At 39.1% G+C, this 21,083-nt stretch overlaps 1 protein-coding gene across 1 annotated transcript in view; it reads right to left on the minus strand.

Annotated features, from left to right (window-relative positions):
* Positions 1-2,378: 2,378 nt before the first annotated feature.
* Positions 2,379-21,083, minus strand: part of LOC149466215 (uncharacterized) — a 475,763-nt gene continuing 457,058 nt past the window's right edge. The window contains exons 10-11 of the mRNA XM_089672715.1: positions 4,071-4,498; positions 2,379-2,399 (exon numbers count right to left, since the gene is read on the minus strand). Of these exons, the coding sequence (XP_089528841.1) occupies positions 2,379-2,399; positions 4,071-4,498 (449 nt within the window). The remainder of the gene's footprint in view (positions 2,400-4,070; positions 4,499-21,083) is intronic.

Here is a 21,083-nt window from a genome sequence, read left to right on the forward strand (position 1 = left end):
GTCTTATGGAGCAAAATACTGCCCCATCATTGGTGTCAGTGGGAGGCATAGTGTCCCATCATTGGTGTCAGTGGGAGGCATAGTGTCCCATCGTTGGTGTCAGTGGGAGGAATAGTGCCCCATCATTAGTATCAGTGACACCAATGATGGAGCACTATTCCTGCCACTGACAGCAATGACACTTAACTAGCCGACCCCTGTTCCAGCATGGTGCTGCTGCAGCCATCATACCTGATTGTAGCAGCACCATCTGCACGGCACTTACCGGGCGGTCAGCTGTCCTCCTTCCTGCACTTCGGCCTCTCCCTCCCTTGATTTTCGTGGGTCCGCTCGGCTCCGCCTCCTCGCCGGTGATTGGCTGCCTGTGTGCTTTTCCTAAGCTACAGCACTTGTGCCCAATCACCGGCGAGGTGGCGGAGCCGAGCGGCAGCGCGGACATCGAGTGAGGGAGCGGCCGGAGAGAAGGAGCTGCGCATCCCGGACTGGATCATCGTGGTACTGGGACCGGAGCCAGATAAGAGACAGCAGCCCCCTGCCCGCCCCTGTACTTAATGTCCCCTGCCGGCGGGCCGGATGAATCTGCTCTGCGGGCCGCATGTGGCCCGCGGGCTGTAGTTTGAGGACCCCTGCTGTAAATGCTTGTTAATAGCAAAGTAATACTTTGCAAATAGTTAAATAAATTATTATCACTTCACCAAAGTAGTACAATGTTACCATGGTAATATTGTTCTACTTTGGTCATAGTGAAATTATCAAACATTTAGAACAAAAGCAAAAAAATTTAATAAATTCTTCTTACTTCCCCCACCCCCCCACACAATAAAGAGGAAAACCACAATGAGAAACGATTCTGAAAAAATAAGATTCCAGTCTTATATTATATAACTTTTAACAAGTTTATTGAACTAAAAACAGATCAAAAAAAACATTTTAAGATTTTTAATGAGAACACGTTTTTTGCACTATCTCACAGGTTGAGGTAGTTCACATCCCAAGTACTGTGGGATTGTTCTGGCCACTGTGGATTAATTGGGGAGACAGCCAAATTAAGAGGCTCTCTGGCTGGTGTGTTTGGAGGCATGTTTAGTGGCATGTTATGTGGTTGTGCTGTGCCCTGTGGAGGTGGATATCTAGTGAATCCAACAATTCGGGTGTCATAGGTACCCTGTCCCCTTTGGCCAATGGTCAATAGCTGGTACATCAGTGGGTCTATTATATCCCGTTGTTGCAGGCTCATATTTCTCAGCTTGTGGGCAATATGTTTTGCAAATGCGTCACATTCATCCTCTTTTTCGGCCAGGGCAGCAGATGCTTGCCTTAAAAATAATGTTGTTTCCGAATCTGGGTTTCTTTTTTTTTTGCCTTTGTTCACGTGCAGTAATCTTGTATTTTTCTCTTGTGTTGCCTCACTTTCCTATAACAAACAGAAATGTAGAACACATGTTAAATGTTACAAAAACAGGCAATAAAAACCTTTTTATCTGTTACAGTTTCCAATGTGCCCTCAAGACTGGATGCAGATTTCCAAAGACTTCCAAGACCTGTGGAACTTTCCTAACTGTGGTGGTGCCATAGATGGCAAACATGTGCGCATTACACTGCCGGCTCACTCCGGGTCCTACTACTTTAATTATAAAGGCTTCTACAGTATCATACTATTGGCCATTGTGAACGCCAAATATGAGTTTATGTATCTGGATATTGGAAAAAATGGCCGTAATTCCGATGGAGGAGTGATGGAGAATACTGAATTCCACAGAAGAATGAAGGGTGGACTTCTACATCTTCCAACATCCGAGCATACAGTTGAAGGACTTAATTTTGTTTTTGTAGCGGATGATGCTTTTCCTTTGAGTGAACATATTTTAAATATGAATCACAATCAAAAAGTGTTCAATTACAGGCTGTCAAGGGCACGACGCGTGGTGGAAAATGCCTTTGGCATCCTGGCAAGTCGCTTCAGGATTTTCCACACTCCCATCAATGTGAGCGTTGACACAATTGATGTGATTGTGGAGAGCTGCTGCCTAATCCACAATTTTCTCAGGTCGACCAACACAACTTATATGTCACCACTATCAGTGGACAGAGAAGATCCGTTAAGCGGTGAAATTCTGCCAGGAGAATGGAGGAGCGATAATGGAGGCCTTGAAAATTTGGCTCCTGCGCGTCCAGTTTTGTCAACTGCGACAGCGCGTGAAAATCGTGTTAATTATATGCAATATTTTGTGGGCCATGGTGCAGTATCTTGGCAGGATAATGTTGTCTAAAGTATATATTAAAGTTTGTCTAATGTATATATTAAAGTTGACTTTAGTTGTACAAAAAAAGGTGCATGTGTGCATTTAAATAATAAATATATATTGCAAAATTTGTGTTCATTGATTTAATTGTACATTCTGAGGTTACATATGATCATATATTGTAAAGTACAGTTGTGGCCAAAATTATTCAACCCCCAATGCTGTAAAGGGGTTTAGGGACTATAGTGTACATTTGGAATTGTATTCAGAATCAAATCCTACAAGGACGTTGTAACTACCCAAATGCAACTAAAATGACATCAATTGTTTATGTAATACAGTAGTAAATGGTTCTTATGTGGTTTCTTCATTGCCACAATTATTCAACCCCTTAAAGACTACCACTCTGAAGAACAGAGGTTCATACAGGTGCTTTCCATCAGGTATTGAAAACACCTGTGGATGTCACCGAGCAGCAATCAAGCATAATAAGCACCAATTAGGCAGCTTTAAAATGACTGTGATACTCAGCTCCTTCTAGACATTTACTGGTGTGGTTACAAACATGGTGAAGGCAAGAGAATGGTCCAGGAAGACAAGAGAAGAGGTGATTTCTCTTCACAGGAAGGGCAATGGCTATAAGAAGATTGCAAAGATGTTAAACATACCAAGAGACACCTTAGGAAGCATCATTCGCAAATTCAAGGCAAAGGGCACTGTTGAAACGCTACCTGGTCGTGGCAGAAAGAAGATGCTGACTTCGACTGCTGTGCGCTACCTGAAGCGTAGAGTGGAGAGAAGTCCCCGTGTGACTGCTGAGGAACTGAGAAAAGATTTGTCAGATGTGGGTACAGAAGTTTCAGCCCAGACAATAAGACGCACACTGCGTAATGAAGGCCTCCGTGCCAGAACTCCCAGGCGTACCCCCTTGCTGTCTCCAAAGAATAAGAAGAGTCGACTGCAGTATGCCAAAAGCCATGTGGACAAACCACAAAAGTTGTGGGATAGTGTTCTGTGGACTGATGAAACAAAATTAGAACTGTTTGGGCCCATGGATCAACGCTATGTTTGGAGGAGGAAGAACAAGGCCTATGATGAAAAGAACACCTTGCCTACTGTGAAGCATGGTGGAGGGTCAATCATGCTTTGGGGCTGTTTTGCTTCTGCAGGTACAGGGAAGCTTCAGCGTGTGCAAGGTACCATGAATTCTCTTCAGTACCAGGAGATATTGGATGGAAACGTGATGCAGTCCGTCACACACCTGAGGCTTGGGAGACGTTGGACCTTTCAACAGGACAATGATCCCAAGCATACCTCCAAGTCCACTAGAGCATGGTTGCAGAGGAAAGGCTGGAACATTTTGGAGTGGCCATCGCAGTCACCAGACTTAAATCCGATTGAGAACCTCTGGTGGGACTTAAAGAAAGCAGTTGCAGTGCGCAAGCCTAAGAATGTGACTGAACTGGAGGCCTTTGCCCATGAAGAATGGGCGAAGATACCCGTAGATCGCTGCAAGACACTTGTGTCAAGCTATGCTTCACGTTTAAAAGCTGTTATAACTGTAAAAGGATGCTGTACTAAGTACTAAGATTGAATGTCACTTGGGGGTTGAATAAAACTGATAATGCTGTGAGCACAGAAAAGACATTTGTGGTTATTTCATTATAACTGTTATGTTATATTTGTCTGACCTACAAGTGCCTCTTTAATGTAAATGTAAGCAAGATGACTGAATGATCAAAAGCAATGTCAAACTGGCCAAAACACTCAATTTCAGTGGGGGTTGAATAATTTTGGCCACAACTGTATATGTTTGACTTCAATTACCTGTGTCTCTGGTACCTCGAATTCAGGCAGAGGTGTAAAGGATGGTTCATCAGAGGGACCAGGCAGCAAAGTACATTGAGACTCCCTTGGCACATCTGAGTCATGCAGGAACCTGAGGCTGTTAAAATACCACAGCCGTGGCACATACACCTCATCTGTGCCAGCACCAGATTTTTTGGAGTTTTCAATTTTTTTTAACTCTTTTTTAAATGCAGTACGCAGATTTGAAATCTTGTTCTTTACATAGGTCTCATCTGCATGTACGCACACAGTTTTGCACAAGTCTATGAGTTTTTTCATTGCCTCATCACGCATCAAACGATTCGAATAGTCTTTGGATTTCACTTTCCACATACAGGGCATCTCCCTGTACATGTCAATAAACTCTGGCAAAAACGCCACAGATGTGAATTTCTGTGCCATAGCTGAAAGAAGAAAAAAAAAAAAGGTTTACAATGAGGCCCAAATATATATTATAAGAAATAATGATAATAATACAATATGCTTATGCTGTCACAATGGGTTAAATTGTACACAGCACCCAGCACATGAGACAGGAAAGCCTTGCAACATGTTGCATAACTATAAACATGTATCGAATTCTGCAAGGTACCTACTGGTAAAGATGACTTGATGTCGTTTTGACACAGAAAATTCGTTTTCCTGCCGAATTATGCACGAATTATCGTTCCGAACAGCAGCCCTCCTCAGCAGATACGATCGCGCGGTCGAATGAACGTTCTGTCCGCGAACGTCCGAACGTACGTGCTTTTTGGCGCTCTTTCACACTATAAACACCGCCCCTTCCTCCTCCCTCTTTTGCTGGGAACAAGATGGCGGAGCAGAAGGAGTTCAACAAACCTAGTGAGCAAGAAGGATCACAGCAGCAGCTTCTACAAACTGGGAAAGATACAAAAAGAAAGGCAACCAACATGTCTTTGGAGGAAATGGTGGAGATGGTTAGAATCCTGCTCAGAAAGGATTATGACTGCAAGCTGCAAGTTTACAACAACACCAATCAAAGGAAGGATGCAATAATGGGCAAAATACTTAAAATGCTTTGGAAAAAATTTGGGGTAAAACGCACAAAGGACCAACTGAGAAAACGATGGTCTGATCTGAAGTTGAGGGAAGCTGATCAGTTCAAGAGAATAAGAAAAATTCTCAAAAAAAGTGAGTATTGTCTTCAATAAAAAAATATTTTGTATAGGTTGTATAATGTTTTCCCTATATGTATGATAAAAGTGTTATGCCTCTTTCTTGATGTAATATGCTGTTTTAATGTGACATATTTTATTATGATCAATAATGTTACAGTCATCAGTCAATAGAACTTCAGTGCTGTATTGATTACTTTCACATTAATTCACACAGGAGAACGCAAGAATATTGATGAAGATAAATCTGAGAAACATGAATCTGTCCATAAGGACTTGGCAAAAAATGTTATGGATGACCCTGTGGAGGTTTCTGAGGAAGTAATACTGAACCTCATGCCTGTTGAGGAGGATGCAGTCAATAGCACAAGTTGGGGCAAGTATTCATCTATATACAGTTATCTATACATGCATTCATCTGTCTGAAAACATACATTAATAATTCTGATTTGTATTAACAGGAAATCCAGAGTCACCAGCACTAAACAGTTATACCACCCAAAAACTTACGGCAGAATTGATGGCTTGTAACGTCCAGATTGAGGACATGAGGGAAACTTTGAACACCATGCAATGCAGGATCAATACAGTTTTGGATACACTCTGCAAACTGATATGATTGGCGTATTGTATATCCCTTACCATTGTTTTAAAAATGTTCCACTGTTAAATGTCTAACCCTTTTTCTCTGAATATTACACTTGATTCATGTTAGCAATTATGTTTTGTCAATGGATGTTTTGCACATTTTAACCTTTTCTCAGACACATTTTTAGAACTGCTGTTATGAATGTCAGCACTGGGGTTATGCTATGCTTGTTGATTTGAGCATTGCATATCCTTTTACCTGATATTCTAAAAAACTGATTACAGTCTTGCCTGCACACAGGTTTTGCTAAAGGATGTCCTATACATACATTATGCTTTTTTCTGACTAATTTTTTCAACTGCTTTCATTCATGTCAGCACTGGAATTATGCTTATATATACATATTTTTACAAACTGATTACAGTCATGTCAGCAATTAGCAAACTTGAAATTACAATGTGATTGCACACATTGAGGATGCTGTTATGTCTTCTTTATTGAAGGTCTCTGCCATTAAACCATATTTATCTATATTGTCACATTTTATATTGAGAATAGACAGTAAATTGTTTTTTATGAACAAAAAACATAATGCTTCTAAAATAATAAAAAATATTTTATTTTGGATAATGTTATTTTGGATACTTACAAAATTGTTCAATAAAGCACTTCTGCTTTAAAAATCTGACTTGTTATTTTTATAAAAGTTAATATATATGGTGAGATTGAACATAAACGATTTTAATATGTGGGGTACTTCAGCACAGTTAAATAAATATATTACAGATCACACACAACTATTTATTTACACACTAGTGCATACAATGATGTGATGTTTACATTTTAGAACTTGTACCGGAAACGAAACTTCGTACGCTGCAAACTTATCTTTCCAGGTCACTGCACATGCGCATAAAATTTTTCGGAAAACGATCGTTCGTTTTTGACCATCAATGAGGATAAAGTCGGGCGTTTTTCGAAAATTTTCCAACATCACCGATAATCTGAAAGTCCAAAATACACGAAAAACGGCCGACAAAATCGTCCACTAACGATAAGATAATCGGCCGGTTTTATTTTCGGACGAAAAATCGGCCGTTTTTCTTCCCATCTATGGCCTGCATTACTGTGGAGTCCTCTGACAGCCGACACTCGGTCGTGACTACTGTGTTTAATAAACAGCGCTAAGCATATCTTCATGTAACCTAACTAGATTTCCTTAGTTCTAGTGATTCTATTTTTGTTTCTTATACTTTATAATTATTTCTGTAATGATTTTACATATTTCAAAGATCTAATATTTATTTTGACAGCTGAATGTAAAAATAAAGGTCCGCAATAAAAAAAAATAAAGAAAAAAAAACAGCGTGGGTCCCCCCTCTCATCCTTACCAAGCCCTTCAGGTCTGGTATGGATATTAAGGGGGAACTCCACGCTGAAATTTAAAAAAAAAACAGCGTGGGTCCCCCTCAATATCCATACCAGACCCTTATCCGAGCATGCAGCCCGGCAGGTCAGAAAACCTGAACCATACCAGGCCACATGCCCTCAACATGGGGGGGTGCTTTGGGGCAGGGGGGCTCCCCCCCAAAGCACCTTGTCCCCATGTTGATGAGGACAAGGGCCTCTTCCCCACAACCCTGGCCGGTGGTTGTGGGGGTCTGCGGGCAGGGGGCTTATCAGAATCTGGAAGCCCCCTTTAACAAGGGGGCCCCCAGATCCCGCCCCCCCCTACGTGAAGGAGTCTGCGGTACATGCTCCCGCAGACTCCTTCAGAAAAAAAAAAAGTGTGGTGTAAAAAAAACACAGTACAGGGTCCCCCCCCCCCTTTTCTGACCTGCCGGGCTGCATGCTCGGATAAGGGTCTGGTATGGATATTGAGGGGGACCCACGCTGTTTTTTTTTAATTTCAGCGTGGAGTTCCCCCTTAATATCCATACCAGATCCGAAGGGCTTGGTACAGATGGGAGGGGGGACCCCACGCTTTTTTTTTATTATTTCTGCAATAAAGGGAATTATTTTACATTCAGCTGTCAGTGGGGAACCCCGCTGACAGCTGAAACATTAACACATGGCTGTCGCTCCTACAATCCCGCATGAGTTATGTTATCAACTCATGCAGCATTTTAGTAATGAAAACCAATGCAGCGCTCATGTTTCAGCTGTCGGCGGAGTTCCCACTGACAGTTGAATGTCAAAGTATTGCAGGGAATTATAAACAGTGTTTTAAATAACCGGCGTGGGGTATTCCCTCCCATCCATACTAAGCCCTTCGGGTGTCGTAGGGGTAACTCCACGCTGAAATTAAATAAAAAACAGCATGGGGTACCCCCCAAAATCCATAACACATACTTATCCGAGCATGCAGCCCGGCAGGTCAGGAAAGGGGGGGGGGATACGAGCGAGCGCCCCCCCCCTCCTGAACCATACCAGGCCACATGCCCATACCAAATTATTCAAACATTTGTAAACAGAACAATGAACTGAAATGGTTTGGCATTTGTACCCCAAATATGACGTTCCCTGAGGCATTGGTAAACCGAGGTACGCCTGTATTAGTATTGCAATCCTTGGTATTGGGATACATAGAACCAACATACATGTGAATTGGCAACATAGCACAACATTTGTGTCACATTGGAGATCTCTGGTAGTTACACTGACCTTGCCCAGGGATTTAGGGTTGATTCACAGCACAGAAATACAGGCTGGGTTAGCAATGTAGCTCCGTGGATTAGTGGTTAGCACTACTGTCTCACAACTCTAGGGTTGTCGGTTTGAATCCCAACCACGGCAAGGAAGTAGCATGATCTCCATGTGTGGCTGTCTTCAAATAGATGTTCTGGCAACATCTTTGCTTTCTGTCTAAATGATCCCTAAAATGTGAATTAGAATGAGGCCTTGTCTGTTGAAACACCTTCAAAGCTGCACCTTATGTGAATGTCATACAATGGGATAAGGTAAGGGCCTGGAGCACTAATAGATTTGATAATGATGGTTTACACTCCACCCACTTTTGTGAAGGATTTGGCAAGCAAAGAGCTGACAGAGAGAGAGAAGAGCGAGCCAGTGAGACGAAGAAGAGTGAGCAAGATATACATACTGAAGAGTGATAAAGAGAGACATTCAGAAGAGTGAGCGAGAGAGAAAAGACTTGGTTGGTGAATCCACACATCAAACTTGTCACAAATCCTGGCGTGCATTTTTCCCCCAAATGCAAAGCAGACCCTTATCCCAGCAGGCAGGTACCGCACGCCTTCAAAGATTTATTTCCTTTGTTGATTTTCCTGCTTCGCTCACACTATATGCAATTGAAAATTACTCTTTAAGTTGCCAATTTTACTGTGTTTTCTAGAGAATTACTAACTAGTTGTGTTTTCAATTGTGTGTAGCATTGCGATTTCTATTTGAGTCTAGATGTTAAATTGCTAATAAATGGCCACAATTCTCAAATACCTTTGAACTCTCGCTGCAAAAAATGGCGTACGTTAATACACTCACATTCACATTCATTATATCCAATATCAGGTACGATGTCAATGCACAAATCGCACCTAAAATTGCACACCCTGGATGTGACTTGTCATGTGATTGGCATGGCCAGCAGCTTGCTCTTTGCATGGCAAATTGCACACAATGTTACTGGGGGCCAACACCACTGTCACATCTAATCCGATGCGGCAATTGCCCAACTTACAGTGAAGTTGCACGAGTTCACAATCCAATTGGATGTGAACAGAGCCTACAGTGGCCAATAGGGTGCGACTTGGTCTACGATTTGCAAGTCGCCTGTCATGCCAATTGCATGGCAATCCCAAACAATGTTACTGGGGGCTACCCGGTCACATTAAAGCAGATTTCTAAGTGGTGTTATTGACACCACAGTCACATCATGTGACTTGCATAGAAGTTGCATGATTTCAAAGTCGGGGTACATGGTGATTTCAAGTGCAATTTGCAAGACATCCGACACCGATCTCTCAGCAAATTGCATATAAAGTAGTGTATTCATTACTCCATTATTACTTGCGGCTCCAACCAAGTTTGAACCACAACAATATGAACGCTACAATAGCGTGCACATTGAGTGGGAGTTGGCATGTGATTTGCACAACATGCAAGTTGTAAATCGTCTGCAAAGTCGCACCCTATTGTCTGCTATTAGAGCAGTGTTTCTCAACTCCAGTCCTCATGGACCCCCAACAGGTCATGTTTTCAGGATTTCCATTATTTTGCACAGCTGATTTGATCAGTTTCACTGCCTTAGTAATTACCACAGCTGTTTCATCTGAGGGAAATCCTGAAAACATGACCTGTTGGGGGTCCATGAGGACTGGAGTTGAGAAACACTGTATTAGAGCGACCATATGGGTGTGTTTCAAACACTGATTTCTATAGTAGTACATGTTCTACTTTAGTGGCAATTTGCATAGAGATCTGTGTCAGATGTCTTTGAAAATTGCATTGAAATGGTCAACATTACTGTAAGTCGCATGATTTGTAAATCAGCTTTGCCCAGAGTGTAATGTTTGGTGATGTTTGATTTCTGGAGTGTTTCGCCAGTTGATGGGAAATTCACCATACTAGTCAAATCGATTTGTCATTTTCAGTATTGCATACAAGATGTGGTCATGTGACTGTCTTAACTCATGCGAGAATCTGGAGGGAATTGTGACCATAGTAGCAATAAAGGTTCCAATTGGGGTTCCCTTTCACATCCCTGCTCAATGTTCTGTTGTATGCTGCACACGTACATTTCACTGTATATATCTTTCTGATTTGTGGGGCCTGTATACCAAGGGTTAATGCAGGTAGGAAGCGGATTCATCAGGTGAAAACACTTTCACTGACCAAATTAAGGTCAGTGGTGGGTGTGGCTTAATTGGGGGCGGGGCCTTGTTTGGCGCGCTCCAAATACAACCTAGCTTATATAAAGACGTGCAGTAGTGAGTGATTTGGCCTGTTACTAGGCCGGGTGGTTTGTGACTAATGCAGGCCATAGATGGGGAGAAAAACTGCAGATTTTTCTTTTAAAAAACGAAAAATCGGTTGTTCAAGTGGCCGACGTTACCATCAATGGTAAAAAAAATCGGCCGATTTTCTACCCGTCTAGAGCCGGCAAAAAGTGTCCCTGCAGAGAGCTCTGCTATTTCTTTGACAGTTCTCTGACAGTTCCTTGACATTTATAGAAGTTGCAACAATGTATCTATTTGTTTCCATTTAGGATACAGATGTTTTTATTCGGAAACAAATAGATACAATGTTTCAACCGCTGTAAATGTCAAGGAACTGTCAGAGAACTGTCAGAAATAGCGGAGCTCTCTGCAGAGACACTTTTTGCTGGACTGGAATTCTTCTTATTTTCATCACTTCTTCTTCTTCTTCTTCTTCTTCTTCATCCTCATCCTCTTCTTCTTCTTCTTCTTCTTCTTCTTCATCCTCATCCTCATCCTCTTCTTCTTCTTCATCCTCATCCTCTTCTTCTTCTTCTTCATCCTCATCTTCTTCTTCATCCTCATCCTCTTCTTCATCCTCATCCTCTTCTTCTTCTTCATCCTCATCCTCTTCTTCTACTTCTTCTTCTTCTTCTTCATCCTCATCCTCTTCTTCTTCATCATCCTCATCCTCTTCTTCTTCTGCATCCTCATCCTATTCTTCTTCTTCTTCATCATCCTCATTCTCTTCTTCTTCATCATCCTCATTCTCTTCTTCTTCATCATCCTCATCCTCTTCTTCTTCTTCATCCTCATCCTCTTCTTCTTCATCATCCTCATCCTCTTCTTCTTCCTCTTCTTCTTCTTCATCCTCTTCTTTATCGTCTTCCTCTTCTTCTTTTTCTTCTTTTTGTCTTCCTCTTGCAGGTCACTGCTCATGCGCAGATTTTTTATCGGTAAAAAATCGGCCGATTTGCCCACTAATTGCCGCGAAAATCGGCCGATCGGCAAAATCGGCCGATTTTTTTCCAACTTTACCGAAAAAAAAAAACCGCCAAAATACCGAAAAACGGCCGACCAAATCGCCCACTAACGATCCGAAAATCGGCCGATTTTATTTTCAGCCGAAAAATCGGCCGATTTTCGACCCATCTATGGCCTGCATTAGTCCTTGCATGGTGTGGTTTGGGGGAAGAAGAGATTTTGTGCTGAATTGCCCCAGACACCACTCAGGCTGTGTTTGGAAGTGGGCTGGAAATGTTTGTATATTTTTGGCCTTGTAAAGTGTGTTTGTGTGTTATTGCACAATGATTGTTTTTTCTCTTTGCATTGAAAGCCTCACACATGTCAATCGTTTTGTTTAAAATCTGCTCTTGTTTTAATTTTGCTTGCTTATTTAGACTCCAATGCATTTTTCTGACAAACCTGCTGACAAATGTATGTGTAGGGGATTTGTAGAGGTGGGAGCGGGTTTGTAGAGGTGGGAGGGGTTTTTTTTCACATGCTTTGTTTTCTTTATATTTTGATGTGTAGACTTTTTTTGTGAATGGATCTTTATACTAAGTGATTGTGTAAGTAAATCTTATGTGCATAAAAATGTTACTTGATTCATCTTCCCCTTTGTTTCCTGCTATAACCTGAGCACACACAGTTCACTAGAAGTATCTTTGGATTGTAAGCTCTTATGAGCAGGAGTGTTTTATTTTTGCCACATCAATGCTATTCTTTTTGTGACTCACCAAGATATTGACTATACCTACTTGTTCCTGCTGACCAAATAAATGAAGATATATTTGATTAATAAATGTTGGACTGTTTTGTAGATGGTTGAGGGGCTGCATGTGATCTCCGGAGATAATTGTGATTAACGATCACCTGAGTTAAACCAGTGAATGAAAAGTGTCAAAAAACATGGATTGAAAATAATCTGCACTGACCACTGTGCTTTGTCAAGCCACATATTGGCACATTCTGGTGTCACACAGATGCAATGTGAAATTTGCAGTGTTTTCTGTGCAAGCGCTGCACCGCATCACAACCGCAACCCCTTCATGCCACCTGCTGCGGCTTTCTAGGTGAAGTTACCAACACACCAATATTGGTACACAAAGCGTATTGCGATTTGCCAAATTGGATGGCATGCCTATTCACACCCATGTGCATACCCTGAAAAAGGGTCCTGCACATTTTTGGCCCGGATGCGGTGCAATTTGAGGTGTGCAAAATGTTTGTCTCTAATTGCAATGCACACAAATTGCATGTGATTTGCCCAGGAGTGCGGTGTTAGACCACAATGCATGTATGTGAAGCCAGAATAAAAGGATGTGTATTTTGTCTACTTTTACTTGCGCATGTTAACATTATGGAAGTGCGTTACTCTTCTGTTTAACATGCTATAGAAATGGAACATGCATTTGGATGTAGTGTTTTTGTATGTGCATTTTGGAAGTATTCTAAACACACATTGACCCTAGGGCCACACCATATCTTATGCAGGCCAAAGGTCGAAAATCGGCCGATTTTTCGGCCGAAAATAAAATCGGCCGATTTTCGGATCGTTAGTGGGCTATTTGTTCGGCCATTTTTCGGTATTTTGGCAGATTTTTTTTTTCGGTAAAGTTGGAAAAAAAAACGGACGAATTTGCCGATCGGCCGATTTTCGCGGCAATGATGGGAAAATCAGCTGATTTTTTACTGATAAAAAATCTGCACATGAGCAGTGACCTGCAAGAGGAAGACAAAAAGAAAAAGAAGAAGAGGATGATGATGGTGAAGAAGAAGATGAGGATGAAGAAGAAGAGGATGATGATGAAGAAGAAGAGGATGATGATGAAGAAGAAGAGGATGAGGATGATGAAGAAGAGGATGAGGATGAAGAAGAAGAGGATGATGATGAAGAAGAAGGATGAAAAATGAGAGGAATTCCAGTATGGCAAAAAGTGTCCCTGCAGAGAGCTCCGCTATTTCTTTGACAGTTCTTTGACATTTACAGCGGTTGCAACATTGTATCTATTTGTTTCCGAATAAAAACATCTGTATCCTAAATGGATACAAATACATTGTTGCAACCGCTATAAATGTCAAAGAACTGTCAAAGAAATAGCGGAGCTCTCTGCAGGGACACTTTTTGCTGGCTGTAGACGGGATGAAAATCGGCCGATTTTTTTTACCATTGCTGGTAACGTCGGCCGCTTGAACAACCGATTTTTCATTTTTTAAAATCGTTTTTCTCCCCGTCTATGGCCTGCATAAGCATTAGTGTGCCTGGGGGAGGGGGGGACCTTTGGCCTTTCCAAACACAGTAGATGCTCCAAGAATGTTTCCTTGAACTCTTGAAATGGTTAAAAAGGAAAGACACTTTAGATAGCCTGCACTGAGAATTGACTGTCATGATGACGTGTCAATGATTATTTGCTCTCATTTTTCAGGAGTGGTACTGCTTGCGGTTGAAGCTGGTAGAAATCCACCTTCACGTCCTCCACTCACCTTCACTTGTGGCCAGTGGATATTTTGTGGCCGCAGGCAAGAACTGGCATCGAGGACCTGCATAATGACCCTGGCATGCCAGAGGTGGTTTGGAAGCAGCACAGCAATTTGACCATCCCTTTCCTCTATGTTGGTTTTAGGGGTGCAGAAATGCTTCTCGTTCGTGAACGGACTGTCGCCGGATATCAGAGTCCCCATAATTTCAAGATATGTTTTAGCCATGTTGGCTTATTTTTATGTTATTTTCCAAGTGTGTCGCACCTAACCGCACAGTAGTGTGGTGCCATGCGTATTTGTGGCTGTGAATGGGGCTGTTTTTAATAGACGTGTGTAGGTGCAACAACGTTTTCATCATGGTACCTGCGCACATCTACATAGGGCATTGCATTTCTTTGCTGTGCTGGAAAATGTGTGTTCTTGCATGCGTTTCTGCACCACCAATGGTGTGAACAAGTCCTAAGGGCCGGTTCACACTATAGAAACAGTCTAGATGTGTTCCTGATGGGTTTTTTTCATGCCCTTTTGGCATGCATGTTTAGTGTGTTCCAGTACATTTTGGATGCGTTTTGGACATGTTTACATTGCATTTTTGTATCCCTTCCGCTTATTTTTTTCTATTTTCTTTGTATTCAATGTAGTTAGGGACATGTGCGTTTTAGTACATTCAAGGACATTTCAATGTGTTCCAGTACAGTTCTGTGCAGAAACAATGCAGCGTGGTCAGCTTTGTTTACAGCACCTGCAATGCACTGAAAATGCAAGCGCTGATGTGAACTATGACATTGACAACCACATAACCTTCTTTCTGTGCGTTTGTGATGCCGAAAAAGCAAGTGAAACACATGTAGTGTGAACTGGCCCTAAAGGTTATTAGAGGTCAGGGAACGGGACTGACCAGGAATTGTGAATTCAATCAGACTAGTGGTGAGATACAATCAGCAATCGTATAATAATGTGAGATCTGAGCTGTAGCTGATAGAAAATGAGACACATTCACTTGATCAGTAAATAGATAGTTAAAGAGTGGGGCGGTAATCCATAGATTTGCATATGGGACAGGTGATGACGGGGTGGGGGAGGGGGTCAAGTTGTATAAGGAGACAGATTTAAAAGAGAAAAATATTACAATGAAATATACACGGCATGAAACTTGCACATTTCCTAACTGGCAGAAGAACAATACATAGGTAACATTCATCCACTTTCTAGTCATTAGGCAAAATCATAATTGATTGATCAATATTCCTGGCACTGACACAACCCAGAAAATTGATCTCCATTTTTTAGGATGCAGCCATGACTGGGATTAGAACCCATGACCCAAGTGCTGTAAGTTCTGAGCTCTAACCACTAAACCACTGTGGGAGACACAGTTTGAGCTATAATGTAGAATAGTTACATTGTTTAAAAATGATAGCGCGAGCGCTGGTCACATGATATAGACTAGTAAAATGATATTACACAAGATAAATATAACCACGAACAGTAGTGCATGAACTCGTGAAAGGTCATCCACCCCTGTGACAGTACTACACTATTGAGCACCTTTCTGGCTCCTGTGGCTGAGCTAATTCCTCCCCAGGACCATTTGGGCACCCACCCTGATGGATGGATGGAGCTGGATGACTAACCCATAGCTGCCAGCATACCGCTGCACCCCCAGATGTGTGATGTGTATAACCCATGCACATTAATACTTTTGTTCTGGTGAGTGTAGACCAGTCCCAAGGGTGGTTTACCTTTCACGAGTTCATGCACTACTGTCCCTCACGGAGAGACCACACGTGCCATTCATAGGCACTCTCTGAGTTTGTACTCTCATACCAAGGACATTCCATTATTCAGGAATGATTAGAGGAACTTATTTTAGCACCATTTACAATATTACATCATTGTTGCAATTCTTTGCACTTTTTGGTTTTTACATGCGTTCATTATTGATCACATGCATTTATAGCGCTGCACTTGTCTTTAACATAGAATAGTTACGTGATTAAAGAGAATGAAGATATATACCGTATTTGCCGGCGTATAAGACGACCCCCTACTTTTCCTGTTAAAATATAGGGTTTGAGCTATACTCGCCGTATAAGACTACCCCTCTTCCAACGCACCCCATCATTGGTGTCAGTGGGGAGGAGGAATAGTGCCCCATCATTGGTGTCAGTGGGGGGAGGAATAGTGCCCCATCATTGGTGTCAGTGGGGAGGAGGAATAGTGCCCCATCGTTGGTGTCAGTGGGGAGGAGGAATAGTGCCCCATCGTTGGTGTCAGTGGGGGAGGAATAGTGCCCCATCATTGGTGTCAGTGGGGGAGGAATAGTGCCCCATCATTGGTATCAGTGGGGAGAAAAGTGCCCCATCGTTGGTGTCAGTGGGGGAGGAATAGTGCCCCATCGTTGGTGTCAGTGGGGGAGGAACAGTACCTCATCGTTGGTGTCAGTGTGGAGGAGGAATAGTGCCCCATCGTTAGTGTCAGTGGGGGAGAGGAGCGGCTGCTCCTTTTTTCAGTTCTGCCGCTTGATTTTCGCGGGGCCGTTCGGCTCCGCCTCCTCGCCGGTGATTGGTCGCCTGTGTGCCTTTCCAGTGCTGGCGCCCAATCACCGGTGAGGAGGCGGAGCCGAGCGGGCGGCGGGACCATCGAGCGGCCGAACTGAAAGAAGGAGCAGCCGCGCTTCCTGGACCGGATCGTCGTGGGACCGGGACCGGAGCCAGGTAAGGTACAGCAGCCCCTCTGCCCACCCCTGTACTTGGTGTCCGTTGGAGGAGGAGGGGGGGGCGGTGCTGCCCCTCGAAAAAGTGCCGCCCTGACACCGGCTCGCCGTATACCGGCGTATAAGACGACCCCCGACTTTTCAAAAGATTTTCACGGATTGAAAAGTCGTCTTATACGCCGGCAAATACGGTAATTATATTGGGAAATTAGAAGTATATAAATTATTTGAGATATAAGTGTGAAAATGTTTAACATTTGAATACAGAATGTATGACATTCATTAGTAAATGCATTAGTTTCCTGATCATTTTGGAGACACAGCAAAAAAAAAGAAAGAAGAAAATAGAAAATTCTAACACAGGTGTACTATTTATTACATTCTAAGAATTCTCTTTTGCCATCATAAAAACGCCAATATTAATAAAGCCCGCGCTTGTGCGCCATCTAGCGAACATATCCGGTATTGCACCTAAACATGTGCCAGACGGGATACCACATTTAGTAATAGCAAAGTAGTCAGTAGACGCTCGTTAATGAGCTTGCTAGACGCTGGTCAGATGACTGATTGATTGACCAGAGTCTGCCTGAATGGTCAGACTCTGCTGATAGACTCACATCTTAGTGAATCAGGGCCATAGAGTCTAGTTAGCATGATCTGTATTTTTATATATTCTTCAATGTTTGTACATTATTTCCTTACACATTTCACATCACTTCTTGATTTTTCACAATAAAATCCCTTTTTAAAATTTGTTTTCTTTATTTGTTCTTGTGTTTGTCACCTCTATTTTTATTTATTTTTTTCCCATTTGTCACTTTTATTTGAAATTACTTTCTTCATTTTATTTGTCCCCTTTTTTCCATACTTTATTTTATTTTTCACCTCCTTAACCACTACAATACTGGGCATCCTTCCCCCCCCCCCCCCCACTCTCACACTTTGAATGACAATTGCCCTGTCATGCAACGCTGTACCTAAACTAAATTTGCATCATTTTGTTCACACAACTAGAGCTTTGTTTTTGGTGGTTTTTAATCACCACTGGGGTTTTTATTTTTTGGCTAAATTAAAGACAAAATACCGAAAATGTTGAAAAAAAAAAGTTTCTCTTTGTTTCTGTTGTAACATTTTGCAAATAAATAATTGTTCTTCATAAATTTAGGCCAAGATGTATTCTGTTACATTATATCTTTGGTGAAAATAACCCAAATCAGTATTTATTATTTAGTCTGTAGGTATATGTTGTTTTTTTTCACATATTTTTATTTATCTTTTTTTAATTTTTTTTCTATTTTCATGTTTTATTTTTATTCATTTTCTATTCACTTTTTTCTCTCATGTTGCTATTTCCATTATCATTAGTATACTTATAGTTTTCTCCTTTTTCCATATATTTTAGACATCTTTTTCATTTTTCTCCTTACCTTATCTTCAATTTTTCTTATTATTTCTGTATTTCACCATTTAGTCTTCTCTTTATTTTTTTTCACATATTTTTATCTTTATCATTTATTCTCTTTATTTATTACATTTAATTTTTATTTTCCATTTAATGTTTTTGTCTTTATTCATTTTCTATTCACTTTGTTCTCTCGTGTTATTTCCTATATCATTAGTATAATTATTTTTTTCTCATTTTTCCATATATTTAATCATCTTGTTCATTTTTCTCCTTACCTTATCTTCAATTTTTCTTATTATTTCTGTATTTCACCATTTAGTCTTCTCTTTTTTATTTTTTTCACATATTTTTAACTTTATCATTTATTCTCTTCATTTTTCAAATTTCATTTTTATTTTCCATTTTCATTTTTTATCTTTATTCATTTTCTTTTCACTTTTTTCTTTCATGTTATTATTTCCATTTCCAGTATACATTTTTTTTCTCCTTTTTCCATATATTTTACAAATTTTTCAGTTTTTCTCCTTATCTTCAATTTTTCTTTTTCTTACTGATTTTCACCATTTGGTCTTCTTATTTTATATATCTTAATCTTTATATTTATCCATATATTTTACATTTTTTTTCATTTTTCTCCTTACCATATCTTAAATGTTTCTTATTCTTTCTGATTTTCACCATTTAGTCTTCTCTTTTTGATTTTTTTCCACATATTTTTATCTTTTTATATATATTTTACTCTTTTTTTTTTTTCATTTTTCTCTTTACCTTGCTTTCAATTGTTGTTATTCTTTCTGATTTTCACCATTTAGTCTTCTCTTTTTTATTTTTTAACATATTTTTATCTTTATTTATCATTTATGCTCTTCATTTTTTACAATTCGTTTTTATTTTCCATTTTCATTTTTTACCCTTATTCATTTTATATCCATGTTCTTCTCTCATGTTGTTATTTCCATTATCATTAGTATAATTATTTTTTTTCCTCCTAGTCACTTTTCCATTTTTTTTTCCTTATCTTATCTTCAATTTTTCTTTTTCCTTCTGATGTTTCACCATTTAGTATTCTCTTTTTTTATTTTTATTTTTTTTAGATATCTTTATCCATATATTTTGCTAATATTTTAATTATTTCTGATTTTCTCCATTTAGTCTTTTTTATCACTATTAAGTCTTCTCTTTTTTATTTTTTCCACATATTTTTATATTTATCCATATAATTTGCTCATTTTTTTAAATTTTTCTCTTTACCTTATCTTCAATTTTCTATTTTTTTCAGATTTTTTCCATTTAGTCTTTTTTTTACCATTTTATTTTTTTCTACATATTTTTATCTTTATCCATATATTTTACTAATTTCTTTTTTTACTGGTTACCACAGACCCCCTTATAACAGAGTTCCCCTTTTTAGTCTGAGTCTGCATTGTTCCCCCATACATCAGAGTAAAGGGGATCTCTGATGGAAGGGGGTCTCTGTCCACCAAAACCCCCCTTACTTAAGAGATATTTTGCTCATTTTTTTAATTTTTCTCCTTACCTTATCTTCAATTTTTCAATTTGTTTCCGATTTTCTCAATTTAGTCTTTTTTTCACCATTAAGTCTTCTCTTTTTTATTTTTTCCACATATTTTTAACTTTTTCCATATATTTTGCCCTTTTTTCATTTTTCTCCTTACCTTATCTTCAATTTTTCTAATTATTTCTGTTTTTCTCCATGAAAATTGTTTGTAAATACATGTCTTTAAAAATACAAATCTAATTTTTTTTGGAATGCATTTACAAACATTTGTAATATATATGCTAAAATGACTTTTTTATATGTTAAAAAAATCTGAATATATTTTAAAAAAATTAAAAATATATATTTTGTAAATATATTCTTCAGATTTTTTTAACATATAAAAAAGTCACTTTAACATATATTTTTACTTATATTTGTAAATGCAGTCTAAAAATGTAGATATGTATTTTTAAAGACATACAGTATATTTGAAATAGTTTTTAAAATATATATATATATATATATATATATATATATATATATACACACACTGCATATTGAAATGCATTTTCATTACAAACTATATGAAAAATATTTTTAAAAATACATTTCAAATATACTGTATGTCTTTAAAAATATAAATCTACATTTTTTTTAATGCATTTACAAACATATGTAAAAATATATGCTAAAATGACTTTTTTATATGTTAAAAAAACAGAAGAATATATTTTAAAAAAAATAAAAATATTTTTATATATTTTGTAAATATATTCTTTTAACATACAAAAAAAAGTCACTTTAACATATATTTTTACTTATATTTGTAAATGCATCCCAAAAATGTAGATATGTATTTTTAAAGACATACAGCATATTTGATTTTTTTTTTTTTAATATATATATATATTCAAATATACTGTATGTCTTTAAAAAAACATATCTACATGTTTGGAATGCATTTACAATATATATATATATATATATATATATATATATATATATATATATGTATATATATATATGTGTATATACACACACACTGCATGTTGAAATGCGTTTTTATTACACACTATATGAAAAATATTTTTAAAAATACACTTCAAATATACTGTACGTCTTTAAAAATACAAATCTACATGTTTTTTGGAATGCATTTACAAACATATGTAGAAATATATGCTAAACTTTTTTATATGTTAAAAACAAAAAATCTGAAGAATATATT

The sequence above is a fragment of the Staurois parvus genome, unplaced genomic scaffold (genome assembly GCF_062004578.1).
Source record: "Staurois parvus isolate SC_StPar_1 unplaced genomic scaffold, SC_StPar_1.0 ptg000132l, whole genome shotgun sequence".
In the NCBI taxonomy this organism is placed as follows: domain Eukaryota; kingdom Metazoa; phylum Chordata; class Amphibia; order Anura; family Ranidae; genus Staurois; species Staurois parvus.